The sequence below is a fragment of the Python bivittatus genome, unplaced genomic scaffold, assembly GCF_059951505.1.
Source record: "Python bivittatus isolate LINGU-HERP-01145 unplaced genomic scaffold, Pbiv_v1 ctg000020_np1212, whole genome shotgun sequence".
Lineage (NCBI taxonomy): Eukaryota > Metazoa > Chordata > Lepidosauria > Squamata > Pythonidae > Python > Python bivittatus.
In genome coordinates this window covers 46066483-46091878 of record NW_028277030.1, presented here as the reverse complement: position 1 = coordinate 46091878, position 25396 = coordinate 46066483, and the positions used below count along the sequence as shown (strand labels likewise).

Sequence of the window (25396 nt, the reverse complement as noted above, 5' to 3'; positions counted from 1 at the left end):
CTTGTGATTTACTGCTCTGATGATTAGCCAGACTAGATCATAGAAAGAAGAGTATTATGATATAACTCTAGAGAGAAGTTAAAAAAAATTGCACTTATAACTGCTGTGAAGAATATCGGAAGCCACTTCTTTGTATCTTTTTTCTTCCTTTTCTATTTTTCTTCAACTTTTTTTTTCTTTTCTTGCACTTTTTTCTCTTTGATTTTTTTTTCTTTTTTACTTTATATTAGTTTATTACTTTTTAATATTTTTTAAAGTTTCAATAAAAATCATATTAAAAAAAAGGAACCAGTTATTTATTGCAGTGAATTGGTTTTTATACTTTCCAAATAACAAACTTATAACACTTTATCAAATGAAAACATACAAACTATAATGATTGCTAGCCTTTATTTTAACACGGAATGTTAAAATTATTATTTGTTCTTCAGTATAGTTATATCAAAAAGTTGGTAACTTTTATTTTAAAGAAATGCAATATTAAACTATGTTTTGCTTGTGCTTTCACATCTCCTGGCGAGCAATGTATCATTTTTACATCCACAATCTCTCTTTTTGCACAATAAACTCACAAGACATGTATCCTGCACAGCAAAGGCATTTATCCATAAATACAGGTTGAATAGGTGTACAGTGCCATCTAGACAATATTTTGAGAGCAGCACTCATTCTGTGAATAAGTTGCAATAATCAAAGTAATGCATTCATTCTTGTCATTATAAATGCATTAAAATATAGAAATGTATGTACTTTAAGCAGAAACAGTAGTAGTAAATTCAATGTTTTAGAGAGTAGAGATAAATCTGTGCAGAAAAATTTGAATTGTTCTCTAGAGTTATTTAGTGTACAAGGTAATTAATTTATTGTACATGGTAATTAGAATTATTGTACAAGGTAACTCTTTGCATTGCAATCAAAATGAAATCATAATGAATTAACTTCACAGATGTATTTCAAGATACTTTTACATAATTTAAAGATAACATTGTTTATTAAACATATTTCAAGACATATTTACATAATTTAAAGATAACATTGTTTATTAAACATATTCAAACTTATTCCTTAAGAGAAATTGGATTTTTAAAAATACTTTTTAAATTCCTTGTATTTAAAATTTATCCCATAAGCTGTCCAATAGTAATTTCAAGAGTACAATGTAACACTGTTTCATTTCTAAGGAATAACCTACTAGTGCTGTGCAAAGATTTGATTCAGAGATTCAGTCTCAAGGCAATTTAGGCCAAACTGATCACTTCCCAAAACATTGAATTAAAATTATCACAATTTTCTACGCTGATTCAAATTAGAGCTTGTCCGCATATTCCACTGCTTACTTTTATATAGGTATCTTTGCTCTTGGGATACAATACTGTGTTGACTTTATCACAGCTTATGTGTATAAACTCAGCTGTAGTATGGAGGTGGTATTTTCTGTAACGGTGTTGAAACATTGTGGAACAATCCTCATCTGGAGATTAGGGGAGCTCCCCCACTGGAATGCTTTGTTAAAAATAGAAAACTTATTCACCCCAACTTTCTATTTATTTTGCTAGCGACCCTAATCATTCTTTATTTTAAAATTGCTGGCCTTATCTTTGTTGCTGTTTAGCATTATCCTAATATAAGCCACTTGAATATCTTCAAATGAAAAATAGCTGCACATAATCTCTCTGATGGTTACTCTAGTTAGAAAAGAATAGTAATAATGTAATTTTTTTTTCAAAAAATTCAGAAAAGTCCTGAAATATATTATTTCAGCCAAGATCTAGCGAAGAACTTTTTCACTTGGTAACTAACTGGATCAAAACTGCCATTATTCTACTAATGCATCTGCTTTCAACCTAATGAACCCAACTCTTTATTGCTTTTTGAATTCCATAAAAACTACACTGCATATATTGCAAGTTTCAAATCTCCAAAAAAAGGTCATGGTTCCCATTTTACAAATTTGAAAGACCTATACTTTCACACATATTATCTAGTTGTATATGTTCTCACAAGTACATGCCTACATTGCCGTGTTAACATCTGAATTGGCTAGAATCCATTAATTTAGAATTTACATTTTTGGTGTGTGTCAAACTGGGCTGTCCTGGATAGATTCAAGATTCTTATCAAGTAATAAAAGAGTACTCTGAACTGCTGTAGAGCACATTCAGGTCTTGTCAAAATTTACAACCAGTTTGGAAAAGGAGACACTGACATTATGTCTGGAAAAATGCAAAAATGTCTCCTCAGGTTTTCTATGTAAGAAAAATACTGAAATGAGGAAAGATAAAAGAAATTATGTGTTATAGTTTTATGCATGACAGGTCTAGCTACTAATTGCAGGGAATTGCTGTATAAGGGATGTCATGATGATGCTAGCTTGTCCTGACTCAATCTCTCCTGCAAAGTATTTAAAAAGGATTACAGTGGCCATCAGTTCTGCCTTGTGTTACCTTCCTCATGTCTTTCTAAGATAGTTTCCTTCTTTTCCATCCAACCCTTTCTTCCAATTCTTGCTTTTCAATTTTCCTAAAATCCTATTCTCAGTTTATTTATTTAGCTTTTCTTTCAGTCTATATTTGTTAAATATTGTTTGCTAGTAGTTCTACTTCAGAAATGTTACTCTCCATTCCCACTTTTTTGCTCCACGCTATTTTAGTTCTAGTTAGAGATTCCATTTCAGTTTGATATCAATATTCTATTCCAGATTAGGAACAGTAATTTGTGCCATTCCAAATGTTGAATGTCCACTTTCAGTATCTGTCACTATTGGCCCCAATTCCTAAGGATGCTGCAAGTCCTAGGTCATCAACCTCTAGAATGTCCTGATTGTCTATCCCACCACCTCATCCCATGTTGTATAAATAACACAACTAGGAATTATTATTAAATACTTATTAAATAACACAATCTTTATTTAATTTACAAAAATTACCTACCCACTATAGATTTCTTTCTGAAATTGGGTATATATTACTTACATAGAGAAGTGTTTATATAATTATATTTACAGGTTTCTAGGGGCAGAATGATAATCTCTGATCATCATTTAGCTTTCATATGAACTGCACAAAAGAAAGAGAAGATGGATGTGTCTCCCCCTATGAGTGATCTGTGTGTCTGAAATGTCAAATGCTTCCTCTGCTGAGAAGGGTTACTATGCATGCAGATTTCATTCCATTCTGTCAAAAAGTTTAATAATCTATCACCATTTCTTAATTTCATGATGATAATCAACAGAGAAGGAAAAAGTCTTAGACTGCTAGTTTCAAACCAAATCAAATGAGGTGGCCTCTGAAGTGGTTTGACCTGACTGCTTTCCAAATTTTTGGTGGAGCCTCCAGACCAAATCTAATCAATCAGTTTAATTTTCACGCAGCAACAAAATATAACAGGCGCCAACTGTCTGCATTCAGTGATGGAGAGTTGGGTAAATGCTTCAAATATTTCCATGTATGTCTATTAAATTTATAATTTCTTATTGTTCTTAATTAAAATAGCCACCCGACACTTAAATCTTCAGTCAAAAAATGTACTGGAGAACTATCATATTTCTTATAACAGGGATCAAATTAGCCCAAATTAAGGATGTTTTTTTTTTTTAATGACAAGCCAAGGAAATGATCACATAATTGGGACAGAAGACTAAATCTAGCCTCAAGCTAGCCAACCTCTGCTCACATGTAAGAATTTGTCTTACTCTCCTTATCCAGGCACCTGTTGTGTACTTGTTAATCTACAGTATACTGGAGAATCCTCCAAAGTTTCCAAGTGGTTTTGGAGGACCCCAAATAACCTGCATGAATACAATACCCAATGATGACATATACGATCTACTGCATTTAGGGTCAATATACTGTATACATAGCAAGTCTACTGTAAAATCTGTAACATACATTTGTCAATTAAGGCAAAAAGGTAGACCACAGGTCTCTTCATTACAATTTATTAAGTTCAACCTGAGCCTTGATTTGCATGACAAAACATGTTAGCAGTCTTACGTGCAAAATTGGGAAAGAATCACAAGAAGTATTTTACAACGATCACATGCCCATATTAAACTCCACACCTGGTAGAATTTTGGCTTGATGACTAGTCAGGTTGAGTATCCAGAAAAGAATCTTCTATGGTTATTTCCAATAAAGATAAAACAAAATAAGCCCAAGTTTAATCCTAATCATTTTGTAGATGGCAGCTGAATTTTCTTCCTGTTCTTCTCACCTTTATAGGAATAGAAATAGAATATGTTATAGATTTTGTTTAAATATCACTTTAAGTGAACATTTTGAACTATTTAGTTTGCTTTCCTAGGCCTCCTTGTTTAAGAATAAGTTCCATTAAATACAATTACATGCAAAATCCAGGACTGCCAGGATTGCCGTTGCTACGCAATGCAGTCATGTGGTGTCTTGCTTTATGACTACATCACTCAGCAATGGAAATTCCAGTCCCAATTGCAATTGTAAGTCAAGGACTACTGTACTACACTTGAGACTGCTTTTCAGAGCTTTGTCTGTACTACTGCCTGACCCTTTGCAACCAATACGAGAGACTAAAACTAGATTTATGGCTTTATGAGCAAGAATAACTTTAAGTTATTCTTTTCCTGATTTATGGTTACTGCTTCCTTTCTACTAGATTCCACTTAGACTATGAAAGTCAGTCTAGGAATAAAGATAGTTTCTCTTTCTGGAAAGGTTCTTATTTCAGGAATATATGCCAGCCTCCACAAGGCTCAAGAGGACACATTATTTTCAACAAGGAAACAGATAATTATATATATTTTATTAAAGGAAAGTAGGCAACCTGTGGTACTTCCAGGGGACTTTTCCAGTATGCTCAATGATGAGGGATGCTAGAACCTCTATCAGAGATATCTGGAAGGCTATAATTTGCTTACTTTTCCTATAAAGGAAAAATGAAGAACTTTCATCTTTATTACTTCCTATATTGTACTTTGGTGTTAAACAACATAGCATCTACTGATAAAACTGCATATATTTCTAATGTGAGTTTAACAACATAAACAGCTCAGAACATGCTTTCAGTCTATAACCTGAAATCTCCCTGCATTTCCCCCCATCAAAACTAAAGGTGGAAATGAGAGGCAAAACACTCCAAACTCCTGACCCCACCCCACCCCCAAAGCAGTCTGAAATGATGCTCTAGAATTAGAAAATTTTCTTGCTGTTTTTGGCAGCCTGATTTCAAGGCATTTGGGGGTTGGGAATCTTTCAGCTCCCATTTACGCTCAGAATTCCCCTCCAAAAACCCTTCAAATCCCCTCAAAACCATCACCACCTTTTTGGTGAGATCACTTAAGACTCTCCAACTGTTTGGAGGAACAAGTTGCAGCCATCAAATCTTGGAGAAATTGCTCAATCTTACCCTAAGTGTTGATTTTAAAACTATGAATTGGACAAAAAAAGGTGCCTGCCTTGAAAATAAAAATGCACTTATATGCTATACTGCAATTATACCTATCAGAAATTTCAGCAGACATTACTGAAAAAATATTAGAACAGAAGACTATTTAATCAACATTTTTAAAACAGTACATTATGCGCTTTTTAATAATATTTTTATTAGAGTTTTAAATAGTTAAAAACTAATACAGAATTGGAAAAGATATATAAACAAAAAAGAAGAAAGATAACAAGAGAAAGGAAAAAAAAAGAAAAAAGACATATAAAAAGTGACTCCTCCCTCCCTCCAGACAAGTATAAGCATTTACAGTAACTCAATACCTTCTCTAATATTCCAGAAATTAAAAAAACAACTCTTCTTCCCATTTCTCATCACTAAACAATAACCAAATTATAGAAAGATTCATTAGTCTTACTCAGCAAAAGCATTAAGAGTACCAGTAGTAGTAACCTATATGTTTTATGCTTAGACAAATAAATCTATTTTGCATTTTGACTTATAACTTTCTCTAATAAGTAAGACATAAAAGATTTATCCCCTTAGGTATAAAGAATATTAGTAATGGTAACATATATATTTTAAACTAGATCCAACAGATCCCTTTTACATTCTAACCTATAACTTTCTCTTACAAGTAGGAGGTAAAAGTTTTGACCTCATATGAAAAAAATCTGTGCATCATCTTGCAATCCTGGTAAAAAAAAAAACAGATTCCAGTAGTAACAACCCAAAATCAAAATTTATACAATTTGACCCTGGTCAGATAAGTCCACTTTGAACTCCTTTTTCTTCTTCTTAAGAGGCTTAATCTTCAGTCATTTCTTCAAATAAAGTCCCATACAGTGATTTCTTATCATTTTCTCCCTGTTTGTTTTCAGTAGCAACTTCAGAGATTTAGTACTACCCTTCTGTGGATCCAAAATAAGATAACTCTCCAAGTCACTCTTCTGATTTATAATCAGGATATGCTTTTTAACTGTTAAAACATCAGCCAGCATAGTTTGTATATCCAATACAACTTCTTTCTCCATATCACTCCTGTAGTCAAATAAGTTTAAGTCCATTTTCAAATTCACAACATCTTTTTCCATATCTTTCATATCTGTTTTATAGGGTGGCAATTCTTTACCATCCATTTTAAAATCTCTGTTCTTTAAGCATCTTTAGCTTCTGTTTTATTCAGTAGAATCTTTTCTTCTTCTGTCACCTCTGTTAGATCCAATTTTAAAAATAAGTCCTGAACATCTTATTCTCAGATTTAAATTCTTCTACAGTAAAATCATGTTCCTCCATTATGTTAGGAAGTATCTTTTAATTGCTCTCTGGTTCCCTCTAGTTAACCTTAAAAGACCAGTCTTATCTTTTATTTTCAGAGCCAAAACTTTCCCACCGTAAGTTTTCTTACAGTTAATTCCAAAATCATCTGCTCTATTTTTATAAAATTTAAAACAGTCCTTAAAAAAACTATTCTTTCAAATCCATCTGGCCCCTTAATTGTCCACAGCCAACATTTTTAACTCCCTTTCGCTGTTTTCTAGAAGTTTTTTTTTTTCTTTTTAATCTTTAAACTTACTTAAATCTTCTTTCTCCCAGGATAGAAGGAAATTCTCCTGGCGCACAACAACTTGCCTTTCAGAAGATTTTTAATTTCCAAGTAAATTGCTAATAAATAATTTCCAATGTTAATTAAAAGATGATGTGAACGCAAATCTAGTATCTCATTAGAGGCTCCAAACCGTGGCTTGAGCTCAATGTTTCCCACGATTCCCAGAGCACTCAATCTGCTAGAGATCACTAAATTGCGATTTCTTTACAGGGAGCCTCTGCAAGGAGTATTTGTGGGTGATCCAGTCATCTCCTTTGTCTGGAGATGGTTCTGAAGAGCTGGATTTTTCGCTGGCTCTTAACCACCGCAGTTAACGGCTCCACGAAAACAGAGCCATCTTCAATCTGCCATTATTCCCCCGGAAGTGAAATAATACATTATAAACTTGATGGAACTCTGAACAGATAAAAGATTCATCCGATAGCTCATCAGAAATATTATCATATATGTTTATAGAATTTAGAATATGCTTCCTTCAATTACTTTTAATGCATGCACAGCATGTTTTATTCACAAATCTTTCAATTTGCTCCTGATATCTATTGTCAAAACCACTGTTATATCTGGAACCAATTTGAAATCTGCACAGACTGGAGAAAAGAACTCCAGGTAGCAGAAGCAAGGGGATGAAACTCCCATTGCACAAGTAATTTTCAATTATATGATGTTCAATATAATAATAATGTTCCTAGAGATAAGGAACATGGAGTGAAAATTACAAACCAAGACATACAGAGTCTTTGGCGGAGATGGAATTAGAATATAATTTGTTAAATAAGATCTAATATTGATATGAATACAATGTATAATTAAGAATAATAAATGGGAAATGTAATGATTAATAAATTGATATACTATGAGAATGTGGCCATCAGTAACCACAATAAGCAATCCTAAATATAGAATTCATGCAGGTAATTCATAAAATACTTACAATTTACTCTCTAAATTAACAATCAAAATCTTACCATTTTTCCTATATGTAGTTCCAGTACATTCAGTGAGACCTATTCCACAGAAAGCATGTTCAGTATTGCAAACCTAATCAGATGTTGGTTTAAAAGGTGCTAGCATTTTATTCTAATACTTTTAGGCTTAAATTACATTGGGAAGTTTTTTCTCACCTGAGCATCAATAATTAATCATTTTTCGAACTGCATCATAGCACTTCCATTTGTCTGGGATATAGAATGGTTCAAAGATGTGAGGAAATGGAGTGTCATAACCACACACTCTTGTAATAGGAGCTTCTAGATTCAAGAAACATTCCTCCTGTTAAAATAAAACAGTAAGAAAGTAAGTGAAGTTTATACGGTCATTCTTCACATTTTAATACTTACTAAAATATCCCAAATTGACTTTCCTGAAATTTGAGATATAACCCTAGGAGAAAATTAATTCTAGCTTAATTTTTAAAAAAGCACTCCATGGAAAATCCATTGAAGTTATCTAAAAACAGAACACGCATAGGCAAAGCAACACATATCTGATCACCAGATACTTAAAACAAATGGAATGACAGTGGCTTATGTATTTTCCAAGAACATATGAGTAAGTTCTGCTAAAGACAAAATGCTGAACGAGAGCTCGTGCTTTTTTCCCAGAAATACAATCCCACATTCTTCATTTTCAATATACAGATTTTATTTGGAGAACCTAAATAAATAACCTGTCATGAAACATATTTTAGAAACAGTTCACATCTCTAATGTCACATTTACAATATCAAATAATATATGAGGAACAATGTGAAATCTGAACAGACTAGAGAACAGAACTCTGGGTAGTGGAAATAAGGGGGTGAAACTCCAGTTGTACAAGTAACTTTCAATTATAGGATGTTCAATTTCATCTAAAAGGATGCACTAAAAATTAATATTGAACATTCTAATATACTCATTCAAAATGAGTTTGAACAGAAGATGTTAAATCTTGTTCTGATTATGAACACTCCATTTTTTCTACTGCCTGAGTTAAACGACTGCCTTGATTAAAATTCTCTTGTGGAATGTTTGGGATCTCATCTGAAATTGCCCTACACATTTCTGTCTCTGACAGCTAAACTGCTTTATCGAGGTCATTATTGGGATGGGAAACTGACCTAAAGTCCCTGAATAAATGAAAGGATATAAATGAAATATGTTCATATAATCCTTTTTTTTGTTTTTGTTTTTACCCTCAATAAACAGAAAACAAGCAAGTGCTTAAAACCTAACTCTCATTATTTACATTTAACTCTTTCTTGAGCATGTAAATGTACTATAAAATTCAACAATCTGCTTCTTTTCCTGGTTCATATAAAATACTTATTCTTAATTTCAACATTTTTATAACTGTGTATGTCATTTTTATTAGGTTAGATTAATATGAATTTTTGCAGAATCTTAACACAACTATACTGTACAGTGATGTTCATTTTATGGTTAAGTACCTTACAATTTATCCTAATATGCTTATTAGCAAACAATTCTTTGTATACAGAACAAGCACAGAAACAGCAGATTATAACCCCAGATAACACCAATATTTTTATTAGACAATCCATTTCTTTCTGTGCATTTAAATGTATTTGAGATGGGCAAACTGCTTTGGGGCTGAAATGTTCCAGCCCCAAAACATTTGTTTTGACCTTGGACATCTGTTCTAAGGTAAAACTCCTGGAGTGGTTCTGGAAGACTACCAGAAGCTATTTAACTTGAAATGAGGCATTCCTATGAGGGTTCTGAAGTCAGAGTGCTTCCCTTAAGGTTGGGCCAGACATTCTGAACCTTGTGAAACACTACCAATAAGGGCAGAAGACAATAGGTTGGAATGAGATGCTGTGGGGCCATGATATTTTAACTATGTGTTAGAGATGTTTTAGATGCTTTGTGGGTCTCTGTGTGTTTGCATTTGTGCACATAAATATATCTAGTGTATATACTTTAGGAGGGCATTTCATTTCTGAGATCAGAGAAATGTATTATAATAACAAGAAAAGACTAAGACTCACATTTTGACATATTATTTAAATCTCATGTCATGTCTTTATTCACACATGTTTTTGATGTGTGAGTTGGTTTACTAGATGGGTACTATATGTTTATTTATGATTCAAGACTAATCATGAAAGTGATATACAGTAAATAAAAGAATCAATTTTTTTTTACCTATTTGCTTAACTATTTGGAGGGAGGATATTTATTTATTCATTTATTTATTGGTTTTAAAACCTGCCTTTCTTTTAGGAAGGCAGCATAGGGTTCCTGCCTCTCATTGTATCCCTGTAACAGCATCCCATGAAATAGGTTGGGCTCAGAAAGAGCGACTGGCCCATAGTTACCCAGGGAACTTCTCAGCTAAGGATGGACTTGAACTGGGTCTCTCTATTAATTAAAATGCAATTCTCAATTTCTCTGTAACTTCATTTAGCATTTTGTTAAGTGCCTTATGCACATTCATGGGAGAAGAGTGAGCCATAAATTTTAAAAAGGTATCACCACATTATCAATACCATATTACATTTCTAAGGCAAAATTATATTTCAAAGGTGAAGCAGAAGGGATATACTGCCCCTCTCCTTGTACCACTGATAAATCTTTTTCTGTTTCCTACACAAAACTGTATAAGTGTAGCAAATAAAGATAGGGCTGACATAAATTAGAAGCCAGTCCCATGGAATTATATATCTCTGAAATTACATTTAAGTTTGTAATTTGACATTACAGGAAGACTACTTGACTCAAAAAAGGCAAACCTTGCATTCTATTTTATACCTACTGAAAAATAAATTAATTTCTTTAAAATCAAAACTTCTTAGACTTAGCATTAACATATTTTAGAAACAGATTATGATTTGACCTTCATAGTTATTCTTTTACCAATCAATAAAAGTATAATGTAATATGCTATTTATTAGCATCTTTTAAAATTACTTTCTGTATACAGTTAATACATTACTTCAGTAAGATTTTTGGCTTTGGAATTGTAATCTAAGAAACTCAGTGTAAAGCCACAGTCCTGCAGACAAATAGAAGATTAGAAATAAAATTGCTACTCAAAAATTTAAGCATAGCAAAAAGTAAAAGCATAAAAAAGCCTAAATTGTCATCTGCCTGACAGAGTGCAGTACAAACACATATATAGGAACTTTCAGGAAGCTGTTTCCAAAACTATCTAGTGTCTTGGCAGCAAATTCTTCAGCATTTGTTCAACTAGTACTGAACAAGATTGAAGGTTTGAGTAATACCAAAGATAGCATCTAGTTTCCAATGATCCAGCTAGGAGAATCACAAACAAAGAAATTTCTGGTTCCAATCATGCTTCTTCAAAAATGTCATAAGGTAACCATGAGACTACCTCCCAAGGTCAGCCCCCCACTTACAACATGCAAGACTAAATGAAATAATATTATAAAGGTGAACCCTTTGTGCTGCAAGATTTCAAATAACATGCTATTCTATTTCAGAGTATTCTTTGATCATGAGGAATACATTTTTAGGGAGCCTAAAGTTCTACAAATATAAGAGGAGGAAGGATCCAAACAATTGAATGTATTAACATTCTTAACATTATATTCCAGTGGAAGGAAATTAAAAGATGAGCTAAAATCATGTGGAATATGAAGAGCACTGTATAAGAACCACACATTTTTTAGAAGAAATAGGGAACATAAAACCAATTTAGGGATGGCCATCACCAATGCAATGTTATATACTGCAAATCTAGTTGCTGCTACACGTTCCCACCTCTCTGTTCAACTACACTCCAGAACATTTTTCCTATTTCCAGTTTCCTCAGTATTTATAAAATCAATCTATATATTTGTTATAAAATATAGTGGTATAACCCCAAGTACATTCAAATACTCAGGATGAGTTTTATATGTAAAACAAGTTCTCTGCCCTTGACTACCATGTCCCATTATGCAGAGAATATAGGAAAAGATAAAATGAGAAGGAACTGATTTAATTTTCAATAAGGTATGGGATAAAATGTGGAAGAACGTATTCTACCTATTTTAGCTGTAATTGAATTATGTGTCTGGCTCTGATTACTATTTGTGTTCAAGTTTCAGAGGAGGGATACATAAAAGAAATATACTTTATTAAGTATATTAACTGACAAGGTATGGCTTGCAGTAAATACTCCTCCAAACATTTCAGAGCATAGTGCTGGATCCAGAGATGCCCATTCACGAATGAAAAGATTTCATTTGGAAGTTTTTCAGGAGACGCAGGAGAAAGGACACAGCAGACTAAACTGCCTCTCCAACTTTCATTGGCTGGATCTTCTTATAAATGGAAATCAACTTATGTGATGCCTGAGTCCAACACTTGGAAGGAGGAGTATCCCAAAGATTTTCATCCCACTGCACAATGTGGATAGAGAGTACTGTATGAAATATAATGGTTTTATGGCTGAAATTACATGTCATGAGGTCCACAAATAGTTTAGTTTAGTTCCAACAAAGTCCTATACTACTGGATATGGTATTTCTGCTTATGTGCTTCTCTCATATAACATCAGTTTAACTATTGCAGGACAAATTAGCCAGCTGAAAAAGTGGTCTCATGTTTTACAAATTAAACATAGGCTTACAGTGAAATGTTAATAGAAGAGCAGAGTTTACAGGCACACTACAATAAGCTTGTCAATTTAAACTAACTGCAGACAGTGGCATAAATATTTCACATTTTTTTCAAATGCATTTTAAACCCAAGTGCACTTATAAGAAAAGTCGTTTTTTTATATAAACAGACACATAGCATTCTAACATGCACATTTTTTAAATGAAATGTGATACTAGCCTCTTTTTAATAATACACCATTCAGTGCTAGCCACCCAAGGGGCCTTCCAGGAATTAAATGCAGAAACTTGGGCTTGTAGATAGCTCCTTTGTGTGACAATACCAAACAGGAAAAGTTTGGTTGCATGTGGATGAGCAGCCAATCTTTACATATTTAGGATTCATACATTTCAGCTTTCCAATAAAAGCATGGAGCTTTCAAATTATTTTTTTTCAAGTTCACCATCTGAATTGTCCTTGGACTCTCATATATGCAAGCTGTTTCTTGTATTCTTTTTGGATTGCAGGGACACTATGCTTCAGCTTTCCTGCTCTAGTAAATTATAACTCTCCCCACTTGAATTAAGGTGATTAAAATAAAATGAAAACTTCAAAATGTTCAACTTTTCAAATACATATTTACTGCTTTCGGTAATATTTTTAAGGCTTCATTGTACAATGACAGGCACTTTTTTTTTTTTTGGCTTTGCTTAATTTTCTTCTTTAGTATAACCTATACTTATTTTCTTAGAAGAAACATTTTTAAATATGTGCATTTTAATATATTTGTTAATCGTTTGCTTTCATTTGTAGAACTACAGCAATTTCTTAATATGAGATGAGACAAATCTGTGGTTAAAGAGTATACAGAGACAAATTCCCTAATCTTTATAATAATATTCCCTCCCTGGGCAAATATTCCATCTCATGTTGATAGATAGATACAGATACAAATATATAAATATAGATATAGATATAGATCAAAAAAAATTTCTTCTGGATGCTTTGATCATTTTAACTGATCATTTGTTTAGAGAACAATTTCAACTTTTAATATACTGAATCTTTGGTAAAACAGTGAACGGTTTCTGCTCAAATGTATGTGATTTAAAATGTAGAATAACATTTTGCTATGCTACTTTCCTGAGTTTCAGAAGCAGAAAAAATGCTTAAAGTGATAAAACCTCTAGGAATTATTTATATCTATAGTGTTTGTTACAAAGCACTTGATTTAAATACACTTAATATTTAACACATGCTCTTTAAATTCAAAGATGTTTTAAATTCTAACAAATATTTGATATTGTCTTACTGGTTTAATGTGAAACTGTGATAATAGTTAACTGCACATGAGGAAAAAAAAAACTATGCTTCTTATATTCCAAACATAATGTAAATCTATCCTGAACAGTAAGCTTATTTTTAAAAGAATGCAATGGGGGAATATGAAAGGAAAAAGAAAAACATCTGCCTGTACAGCTAGCACTGAATTACACAGTACCATTCCAGGACTAAGGATTCCCTTTTTGTTAATCTGTGATGAAAAGTAAAATCCTACACATTTCCTACTACAGATTCAGCGCAATCCAAGTCAAACCAAATATGACAGTAATAATTCTGTCTGAAATTTATATTTATAAATATTATATGTGTGTGTATGTGTGTGTGTGTTTATTTATTTTTGAAATGCTCTGGGAACATAATTTCAGGCTTGATACATTTATTCACAATCAAATACACTGGAAAATGTGGGCAACCCTTTAGGGCTTAAAGAGATCTCAACCTTCTGCTCAAATTGTAAAAGATAATGCAAGAATATATGTTCTTCCTTCTTTATCCCTTTCATGAAGACAAGATATCTGATTGTTGCAGAAATTTTAGAAACTAAGTTGGTGGCAACTGGTACTGGGTAAAAATAACTAGTTAAGTACAAAAACAATGAATGGTTGTACCGCTAGCAATCATTAATAATATTCTATTTGCATCTATAGAATCATCAAGCACTATTCTAGATAGTTCCAATTATGGCAAAGAAATCAGTCAAACCACACTGACATTAATGCAATGATCTTCAAAACGAACTAAACATTCTAAAGCCAAGAAACTGTCAAGTAAAGTTCTGGGACATTACAGATGCCAAAAGTGTAAGATCAAGGAGAAAAAAACCTGAAAAATCTCTTTACAACATACTGGAGCATTAGCCCATATATGAACATTAAACCATGTTTATTTAGACTTAATTTATACTGTCAATTAGTTTTCTACTCTTAGCTTCTTCTCTCCTTCACTTCTTTGGTATTATTATAAACTGCATACTGTATAACTATAAGTAATATCAGTAAGCTACATTGGCAAAAATGATCTTTAATAGGAAAACTTACCCTTTTCAAATATGCTTTTTTTAAATGTATAGAATTGATCAAATTTAAGATTTTGATTTTCAAAACATTTGCAAATCTCAACTATGAAAATTTTTTGAACAATCTTAAATATAAATTTGAACCAATATGAAAAAAGCCTTTTGTTATTTATCATAAAACTAATGCAAGCATACAGCATAGCTAAGGGCAGTACAACATAATATTAACCAAACAGGAATTGATAACAAAGGAAATGTCTACTCTGTGTTAAAAAAAAATGGTAATATTTTAAAGAATACAAAGTGCTTCAGTGCAAAACAAATTTAATTAAATGGCCATTAATGTTTTCAAAGACAAAGTTTATACTCTCTCTCGAACTAAAATTAATGATTAAATGATGAATTTAAATGATCCAGCAAAGCCATCAGTTCCAAAGCATATGTGCATATTTAGAGACTGGTTGCATAAAGATGCTTTACACATGTGTCTTAATGCATCACATAAACTATGATGGTGAAGGAGGACTTCATTTCCAAAAAGCTTACTATGACTATGTCTCCAATTTGTTTTAAAGTACTACAACTACAAAATATAATTTAACCCTTTCCTTATAAAGCAATATTTTCTTTTGACATGGATTCCTTAATAGCTCTTCTTCCCCATAACACATTCCACAAAAATGCAAGGTTGTGACATACAGCATCTAAAGGTAACTCTTTATACACCTAAATAGATTGGTACTGCTTTTGTCTGAACTTCTATACTGTACAGTTCTCAGTGACTAAAGGTAGAATTTGCATCTATTCTTTGTTAAGATGGGACCAGTCCAATACATTTTAGATTCTTATTAAATCTGCAATTAAATGTTCAGAAAAATGTATATAAGCCATCAGGCTGCAGAGCAATTATTAAACAAAGGTACTACTTCTGTATAAACAGACATGTAAATAATTACCCCACTCAACACACTTGCCTTACTAAGTATTAGGCTACCGATACAAAATTGTTTACATGCCAAAATCCAAATACATGAATACCTGTGGAATATTGTAGTAATTCTCCTTCCCCCCAATAATATTAATTTCAATAAGTACAGGTAAAATGGAATGTTAACTTTTAGAAGTTATTTTTATTTTTTGTTTAATTAATAATACATCTTACATTTTAATAAAGGTAAAGAGCAGTTATCTTAAAAAACAGCAAAGGACACAGTTAAGTTAGTATACTTATCTCAATTTTAAAAATCAAATGCATGTTTTAAAAAACAATCTTTGCTATTTGTATCGTACTTTCACGCTTTGGGGAAAGTATAATTTTTTTAAATGAAAAATATTTATCATACTTTTAATGTGTGAAATAACTCATCTCCCACGTTCTTCTAAAATACTATAGGCTTCACAAATATTTACTGTCAATACCTTCATCACATGCTTATTCAGTTTAGGACTGTTCATATTTGAAAGTTTTATCCAAAACGTTTCTAACTATGAATGACAGTTAATGTCAGCTTGCCAGAAATCCCAGTGTACAGCAACAATTCAAAAGCGTATCACCAGGACTGCTCAAAACATGCAATTTTGCTATTGCTGCTGTGGCTGCTCAGACAAGAAGCTACCAAAAGATTATTTGTTTTAATGTCTATAAAATTAATCAGAAAATGATGAAAGAAGACTAACTAAATTAACATTTTTTCCTATATTTTGATATTTTACTTTCTAGGAAATCTTACGGTAAAACAATGTTACTCTTAATCAAATTACCACTGTTTACCAAATAATATAAGGAAGTAAGTATTCTTCAGACAAACACGCACACACCTGATGAAGTGCAGAACGTGGAAAACTTGTCATTTATTCTAGACTGAAGTATCTCTAAACCATTTTACCCATATATCCGAAAATGAAATGAGGGAGTCACTGATTTCTAGTACTATAGAACCTACACTGTCAGCATCAAATTACTATTTCAGTTATTTGTAGCATTACAGCACCTTAAATAATCCAGCAAGTTGGTGAAAAGAAGATATAATTTAAACTTACGTAGTTCCACAATGTCTAGAATACAATTCTGTAATAATTGAGCAGCTATACAAATCGCTGTTTAAAAACTGTCGTGAACTAATTCCTGTGAACATTTTAGAGTTAACAAAAGCTTTCTAACAATCCATACCATTTGGTTCTCCGCATTATAAGACTGTATATTTCTAACCACTTGCAGATCTTAAATATACTAGGATTACAGCTCTAGGAGATTAATTGAACGAAAGATCATTATTCACATTTTAGTCATTCCTTCTCTTGGCCTTAAAGCAATGTATCTTTTCCATGAACTAAACATTACTGAACCTTTCCACACTCAGATATGCTTTTGAGTTCTTTTAAAGCTCTCTTTAAAGAAGAAAAGTGTTGTTCTTTCTTTTAAAAATCAACTACTTTCATATAATGTGTATTTAAATCATTATCATTTGGCAAATATTAACATCAACATTAATGTTAACAAACATTTCTCAACACAATCAGTTCTTCATCTACTTTTATTCTGGTTGAGATAAATGTAGTAGTTTCTTCCCTCTACTCCCCTGCTCCTAATATAAGCAAAGTCTATACTTTTGTATATATGTTATATCTAAATAGATTAAATGGCTTTCCAAGTTTATCAAAGACTGTAAAGAACAAAAGAAAATGTTTCCAACAGCAGTCTTTTCCCAGTCACAAACCTGTTCTCCTCCATAGACCTACATTCCTCCTCCCTCCTGCCCTTAAAATCTGTGTCAGAGGATTTCCAGCCCTCCAGAGCAGAAGGCAGGCAGAGATGAGGAATCATTATTTAAAGGAAGTACTTAGCCTATGTTGTCAATACATTTAAAAAAAATTAAAAAGCACTTTATATTTATTACAGTAGCACTGTTTATAGATAAAGATCCTATTCCTCATAATTTTCACAACATTAAACCTGGATTCTGAAATTCCCTACTAATAAAAGAAAAAGAAAAAGAAAGGAGCTAGTTTGATCTAGTGGTTAAGGCACCAGGCTAGAAACCAGGATACTGTGAGTTTGCCTTAGGCATGAAAACCGGCTGGGTGACTTTGGGCCAGTCACCTTCTCTCAGCCCAAGTCATGGGGTTGTTGTTGTGGGGAAAATAGGAGGAGGAAGGAGTATGAGGTGTGTTGGCCACCTTGAGTTATTTATAGAAATAATAAAGGCAGGTTAAAAAATCATTAAAAAATCAAGAGCTTTGTTACCAAACAGCAACTGTTTAAGTGGCATAAAATTTTAGAGTTAACTTTCCAAACTGATACATTTAATAATGTTCAAAGCAAATTGCATGTTTCTTTAACAATTAAAGGTAATCTGATGGTGGTAAAAACAGTAAGTAAAAGTCATACCTACAACTAATCTGAAGCCAATTAAAATGACTTTTAAGAAACTGGAATTCAAGCTGACATATCATGGCAGAGATCACCTTGAAGTTAAATTATTAATATGTTCATGCATTTATTCAAAGTATCATTATTACTACACTGAATTGTATCTTTCAACAATTATCTTCCAACTTTCAGCAAGAGTATGTTCTCTCCAAACCCCTTTCAGAATGATGCTATGAAAGGACTACCAAAAGACAAGAGATGGCTAAAGGTAATTGAGTGGAAATGCACCTACAAGTTTGAATGCAATCATACATATTGTTTTATTTAAGGGATTTTGGGGTAAGCACTTTATCTGAAATCAGTGCCTTCTCTGGCATGTAGTTACTTCCAAAAAATGAGGAAAAAAGTACTGAAATGTTAAAAGACTTTACAGGTTTAAAAGACTGTAGACCACTGCTCTGCATAAAATAAGGAAAATCCATAAGGAAAAAAAAGAGGTAGAAATTGTCTTCACTGACAGCTATGTGTTTATTTTTAGTTAGTTATCCCGTTTCAAGTTATCCCATTTAAACTTCTTAGGTGGCTTACAAATAATGCTGCTTTTCAAGCTAATTTAAACAAGCTTTGAAAACAGTTTCTGTATTATCCAGATTGAAACTCTAACATTTAAGCTAAGAACAACAATTATAGCACAACACAAATACCATCAGTTAGCAAACTAAGTTTTCACATTTTGATATGTTAGGCTTATATACATTTTTCAATTGAATGTCATGTAAATTCTTTCCCCATTATTTGTTCAGTAAGATCATATTCCTAGCTCTCTTTCGCAAGAACTGAAAGTACAGTGCATTCGGAAAGTATTCAGACCCTCTTCACTTTGTTCAATTTTATTTTGTTGCAGCCTGATACTATAACCGTTCAAATTCACTTTTTTTCTCATTAATCTACATTCAGTACCCCATAATGACAAAAGTGTAAACAGAATTTTAGAAATGTCTGTAAATTTATTAAAAAGGAAAAACTGAAATACCACATTGGCGTAAGTATTCAGACCCTTTACTCAGTACTTCGTTGAAGCACCTTTAGCAGCAATTACAGCCTCCTCAAGTCTTTTTTGGTATGTCGCGACAAGCTTTGCACACCTGGATTTGGGGATTTTCTGCCATTCTTCTTTGCAAATCCTCTCAAGCTCAATCACATTACATGGGGACCATCGGTGGATAGCCATTTTCAGGTCTCTCCAGAGATATTCAATAGGGTTCAAGTCAGGGCTCTGGCTGGGCCACTCCAGGACATTCAGAGAGTTGTCCGTAAGCCATTCCTGTGTTGTCTTGGCTGTGTGCTTAGGGTCGTTGCCATGTTGGAAGGTGAACGTTCGGCCCAGTCTGAGGTCCCGAGTGCTGTGGAACAGGTTTTCATTGAGGTTATCTCTGTACATTGCTCCATTTAGCTTTACCTCAACCCTGACCAGTCTCCCAGTCCCTGCTGCTGAAAAACACCCCCACAGCATGATGTCACCACCATGCTTCACTGTTGGGATGGTATTGGGCAGATGATGAGCAGTGCCTGGTGTCCTCCAGACATAACGTTTAGAATTGAAGCCAAACAGTTCAATCTTGGTTTCATCAGACCAGAGAATCTTGTTCCTCACAGTCTGAGAGTCCTTCAGGTGCTTTTTTGCAAACTCCAAGCAGGCTTTCATGTGTTTTGCACTGAGGAGAGGCTTCCGTCTAGCCACTCTGCCATAAAGCCCAGATCGGTGGAGGGCTGCAGTGATGGTTGTCCTTCTGGAACTTTGTCCCATCTCCACACAGGATCTCTGGAGCTCAGTCAGAGTGACCATCGGGTTCTTGGTCACCTCTCTTACTATGGCTCTTCTCCCCCAGTTGCTCAGTTTGGCCAGGCAACCAACTCTTGGAAGAGTCCTGGTTGTGCCAAACTTCTTTCATTTGAGAATTATGGAGGCCACTCTGCTCTTGAGAACCTTCAGTGCAGCAGAAATGTTTTTGTAGCCTTCCCCAGATCTGTGTCTTGCAATAACCCTGTCTCTGAGCTCTGCAGGCAGTTCCTTTGACCTCATGGCTTTTGCTCTGATACAGTATGCATGGTCAGCTGTGAGGCCTTCTACAGAGAGGTATGTGCCTTTCCAAATCATGTCCAATCAATTTAATTTACCACAGGTGGACTCCAATCAAGGTGTAGAAACAGCTCAGCAACTATCAAGAGGCACCTGAGCTAAATTTCAAGTGTTGTTGCAAAGGGTCTGAATACTTATGCCAATGTGATATTTCAGTTCTTCCTTTTTAATACATTTACAGACATTTCTAAAATTCTGTTTTCACTTTTGTCATTATGGGGTACTGAGTATAGATTAATGAGGGGAAAAAATGAATTTGAACAATTGTAATATCAGGCTGCAACATAGCAAAATTGAAAAAAGTGAAGGGAGTCTGAATACTTTCCGAATGCACTGTATGACTAAAAAGTATGGTTGAACTAATCATGAGAGTTTTTACCACAGGGACAAAGAATCTATAACTGAAAATTAAAAGAAATTGTGATTTAAATCTATTTATCATTTCTAAAACATTTTATATGTATGTCTGTGTGTGGAGTCCTTGGGGTTCTCTGAGCTTGGTTGTTTTCTTGCAAATGTTTCGTTACTCCACTTTGTACTAAATCAATCTCTTCTGCTAAAAAAAATGGGTTAAAAAGGTATTTTCTGTGTAAAAGAATAGATAATCCCTCAAATGTAAATACCTCCATTTAATGCAGGAAATATAGCCATTTCATATTCACTTAATATAAAATATTCTAATTTTCCTAGAAGCTACCAGACGTATAGGACATGTTAATTTCATGTTTAATTCCTAAATACCATGTAAGTATTTAACCATCCACTGACGAATGAATAGATGGCTAAATAACCATGTCTTTGGAATGCTTTTTAATTATTTTTATTATTACTCTCTGCAGGTCATAACAGAAGCATGGAAAATATAGAGCAATGAAGAGGTGCATGGTCTAATTAAAAAAAGGAAACAGCATAAATTTAGCATTTACTTGTAAACACACACTGTGCAGTCACATTTGACTTAAATGACCTTATCTTCTCTAGCCTGACAATGGTTCTGTTGTGGTTACCATTCCAGCACAGAAAATTGAGGGCTGCCAGGTAGCACAGGGCAGCTGGGGCTTAAAAGGGCAATATGCAGTTAAGCCAAAAAAATGCCCTACACAAGGATGATCACCTTTTGTAAATTTAGAAGTGACCATCACTATATGTCAATGCTGCATAATTACCAATTGTCAAACAGTCTTGTCAGCTGTGGATTAAACACATGAATAATATATGTAAATAAAACTTTTTTTAAAATAATCATCTTTATCTGAAGCAGTATCAACACTTTATTTTTATATAACTCCAATTCTTCTGGATTATCAGCTTTCTCAAGCTACTTTTTTGTACAACTCTGTGCCTTTTCTTTTCCATTAGATTAGGCAGTACTGTTTTACTTTAATTTTGTAAGTCAGTTGATGGACTATCTAATATTATGATCTATAGACCTATACCATTCTTTCATTGCCTTGTGATTATTATCATCTGAAAATAGTAGAAAATTAAAGTAGAAAGTACAAAGTTCACTATATGGCAAAGAGAGTATCTGCATATATTTTAGAGACTAAAATGTATGAAAATGAATAGCCAAGTTCATATACTGTGCTAAACTAGTGGTTGGTATGATATACATTTAGTGCATTGTTTTGAACTCAGCTATTGTTTTGAACTCAGCCATAGCACTGTGTAAATCAGCTACTGGCCCAAGGAGGGGAAAAAAACGACTTGGTATGCAAGTGAATCTAGCCGATGTATTCCAAGCTATCTTCCATCAAAAGTTCCTAAGAATCAGGGATGACCGGAACTCTTATTATGGTAATAAAAATAACAACAACAACTGAATGTTTCAGTCTAATTTTCTCCAGAGACCTCCAGAGCAAATTGGGAGAGGGACTTGCAGACAACAGATCAAGGAGAAGCCTGTGTTAAAGCAGAAAACAATTAACATCCTATCAACTGTAACTGGAAAATACCTCAATAATCATTAGAATTGTGTTATGAATCAGCAAATTAGCATACTCCCTCACAAACTATGAAACACATACCATTATTACAGACAAGTCTGCTTGTAAAATGTACAATAAATTCTGATATTTGTAGTGAATCCCTCTATGATAAATCCAGTCTCCCTTGCCAGACAATAGAGTTCTGGCCTCTTTGTAAAACTTTCTTTGATATCAAGTGATGTGAATAAAATCCTGGTGCTGCTCTGCAGTTCTAGAGAGTTCTCTTCAATGATCCTAAAAGATGAAGATTCCTGACAGTTTTAGGCAAATAAACTTGTTTAATTTTATTTTAATATAAAATTCACCATGTTTAACTCTTTTCTGCTGGATGATTTAATAAATATACTAGTATTTTTGCTTAACCTGGATAATGGCCTCTTGGACATATTTGTTTGCTATTTTGTTGGATTATAATACCACAATCATGCAATTCTCATCTGTGTACACAAAAACAATCAGGATAAAATTAAAAACACTTTAACAAAAAATTAAGTAAAACCAACAATACGTAATTATATAAATTGCCAACTATATGATGCAAATAGTTAAAAGTCCTCCAGAAAAGCTCCATTTGAAGCTTTCTTCAGAATGCTAATAAAGTTGAAAAGTCTAATTTTCCAGGACAAGCCATCTCATAACATGGAAACCATCAAAAAGAAGAACCTAATGTGGGATTACAAGCAATTTCTCCCAGATCTTCATACTGGACACATTAATTCTATCTGAAGAAGGTGGAGATACAGTGGTGCCAAGTCACACAGAACTTTATAGGTCAAAACCAGTGCTTTAAATTGCACATGGATATTTATTGGCAGTCAAAGTAGGATGCACACAGTATCTGGTGTCAGTTAATAAAGGGGCCACCACATTTTGTACCAAGTGTAATTTCTGAGTGATCTTTAAAGGCAGCCCCATGTAGACTAGGTGTCAGTAGTTCACACAGGTGATGATCAGAGAATGAGAGACAGTCATTAAGAACTTTTGATCTAGGTAAAGCAGCAACTGGGGGACCAGCTGGAACTGCAAAGCACCGCACGGCCCTGGCTTATTTATTTATTCATTTACTTATTTATTAAATTTATATGCCACCCATCTCCCCCAGAGGGTGACTCTGGGTGGCTCACAATTAAAATCAAACCTCAAAAACAATTAAAAATATAAATATCCACATTAATTTAGTTAAAAAATCTCTCTCTCTCTCTCTCTCTCTCTCTATATGTATAAACCTATATACATTAAAAAGCTAAAACATTCAAGATGACGGGGAAGGGGTTGATTAGAATCAATTACCCCACAAGCCAATTCCAATGGTGCGAGCCCCCATCAGGTTCCCAGGCCATATGGCACAGTCAAGATTCACACTCTTCCTGAAGGCCCTGAGAGTGAGGGCACACCGCACCTCGGGTGGTAACCTGTTCCACGTGGGGGCCATGGCAGAAAAGGCCCTCTTCCTTGACCCTGCCGGCCAAAATTCCTTGATTGGTTGGTTCCGCAATGTGCCCCTTCTGCCAGACCGAGTGGGGTGGGGTGATATAACGGGGGCAAGACGGCTCCTCAGATAACCTGATCCTGTGCCATGAAGGGCTTTAAAGACAATAACCAACACCTTGAATTGGACCCAGAAGCAAACCGGCAACCAATGCAGCTTGCGTAACAGAGGTGTTATATGTGCCCCCCGGGGGCATTCAGAACTGTCTGCGCTGCTGCATTTTGCGTCAGCTGTAGCTTTCAGTTATTCTTTAAGAGTAGCCCCATGTACAGCATGTTGTAGTAATCCAACTGAGAAGTGACCAGGGTGTGAGTGACCGTGCGGAGAGCTTCCCGATCCAGGAAGGGGCGTAACTGACGCACAACACAAAGTTACGCAAAGGCCCTCCTAGCCACGACTGCCACCTGCTCTTCAAACAGGAGTCATGAGTGTAGGAGGACCCCCAGATTACACACCAGATCTGTCTGAGGTAGTGCAATCCCATCAAGAACCAAAGATGATAATCTCCTAGATCTTGAAGCTCCCCGTACCCACAGGCACTCCATCTTACCAGGGTTCAGTTGAAGCCTGTTGTCCCTCATCCAGGCCCCTACAGCCTCCAGGCACTGTGAAAGGGTAGACACAGCCTCACTTAGGTCACCAGAGATGAAGATATACAGTTGCGTATCATCAGCATACTAATGATACCTCATCCCATAGTGCTGGATAATCTCACTGAACAGTTTCTTGTAGATGTTAAATAGGAACGTTGAGAGCACCGAATCCTGAGGCACCCCACAAAGTAGGGGCCGTGGGTTGGAACTCTCACTATCAACACCGACTGGGATTGGCCTTGGAGAAAGGAGCTGAACCAGCACAGAACTGTGCCACCCAGCCCCAACTCCTGCAGCTGACCCAAAATGATACCAATGGTCAATGGTATTGAAAGCCGCTGAGAGGTCAAGAAGAACAAGGATGGATGTACTACCCACACCCTGCTCTCGCCAGAGATCATCTGTAAGTGCAACCAATGCTGTTTCTGTCCCATAACCAGGCCTGAAACCTGACTGATAGGGGTCCAAATAGTGTGTTTCCTCCAGGATCCTCTGAAGTTGTCGTGCGACCACCTTTCCCACCACCTTTCCTAAAAAGGGGAGGTGGGAAACTGGACAAAAATTGTCCAGAACAGTGGGATTTAGCAATGGCTTCTTGCGGAGGGGACAGACCAGGGCCTCCTTAAAAAGCTTTGGGAACACCCCCTCCTGCAAGGATGAATTGACCACTGCCAGTACCCACCTTAATGTCACCTCCCTGGTGGCTTTAACCAACCAGGAGGGACAAGGATCTAAAATACAGATAGCCACACTAACAGCCCCAAGGACCCTGTCCACTTCCTCAGGTCCAACATGATCAAACTGTTCCCAGATAACTGGGTGAGTCTGCTCCCCAGGCATCTCCACTGGACCTGCATCACACTTGGCCTCCAAGTGGGAATGGA

At 34.6% G+C, this 25396-nt stretch overlaps 1 protein-coding gene across 1 annotated transcript in view; it reads right to left on the bottom strand.

Moving 5' to 3' along the window:
• Positions 1-295: 295 nt before the first annotated feature.
• BCKDHB (branched chain keto acid dehydrogenase E1 subunit beta) overlaps positions 296-25396 on the bottom strand; it is a 59397-nt gene continuing 34296 nt past the window's right edge. The window contains exons 10-11 of the mRNA XM_007440318.4: positions 8149-8296; positions 296-4212 (exon numbers count right to left, since the gene is read on the bottom strand). Coding sequence (XP_007440380.1) covers positions 8156-8296 — 141 coding nt within the window. The 3' untranslated portion in view covers positions 296-4212; positions 8149-8155. The remainder of the gene's footprint in view (positions 4213-8148; positions 8297-25396) is intronic.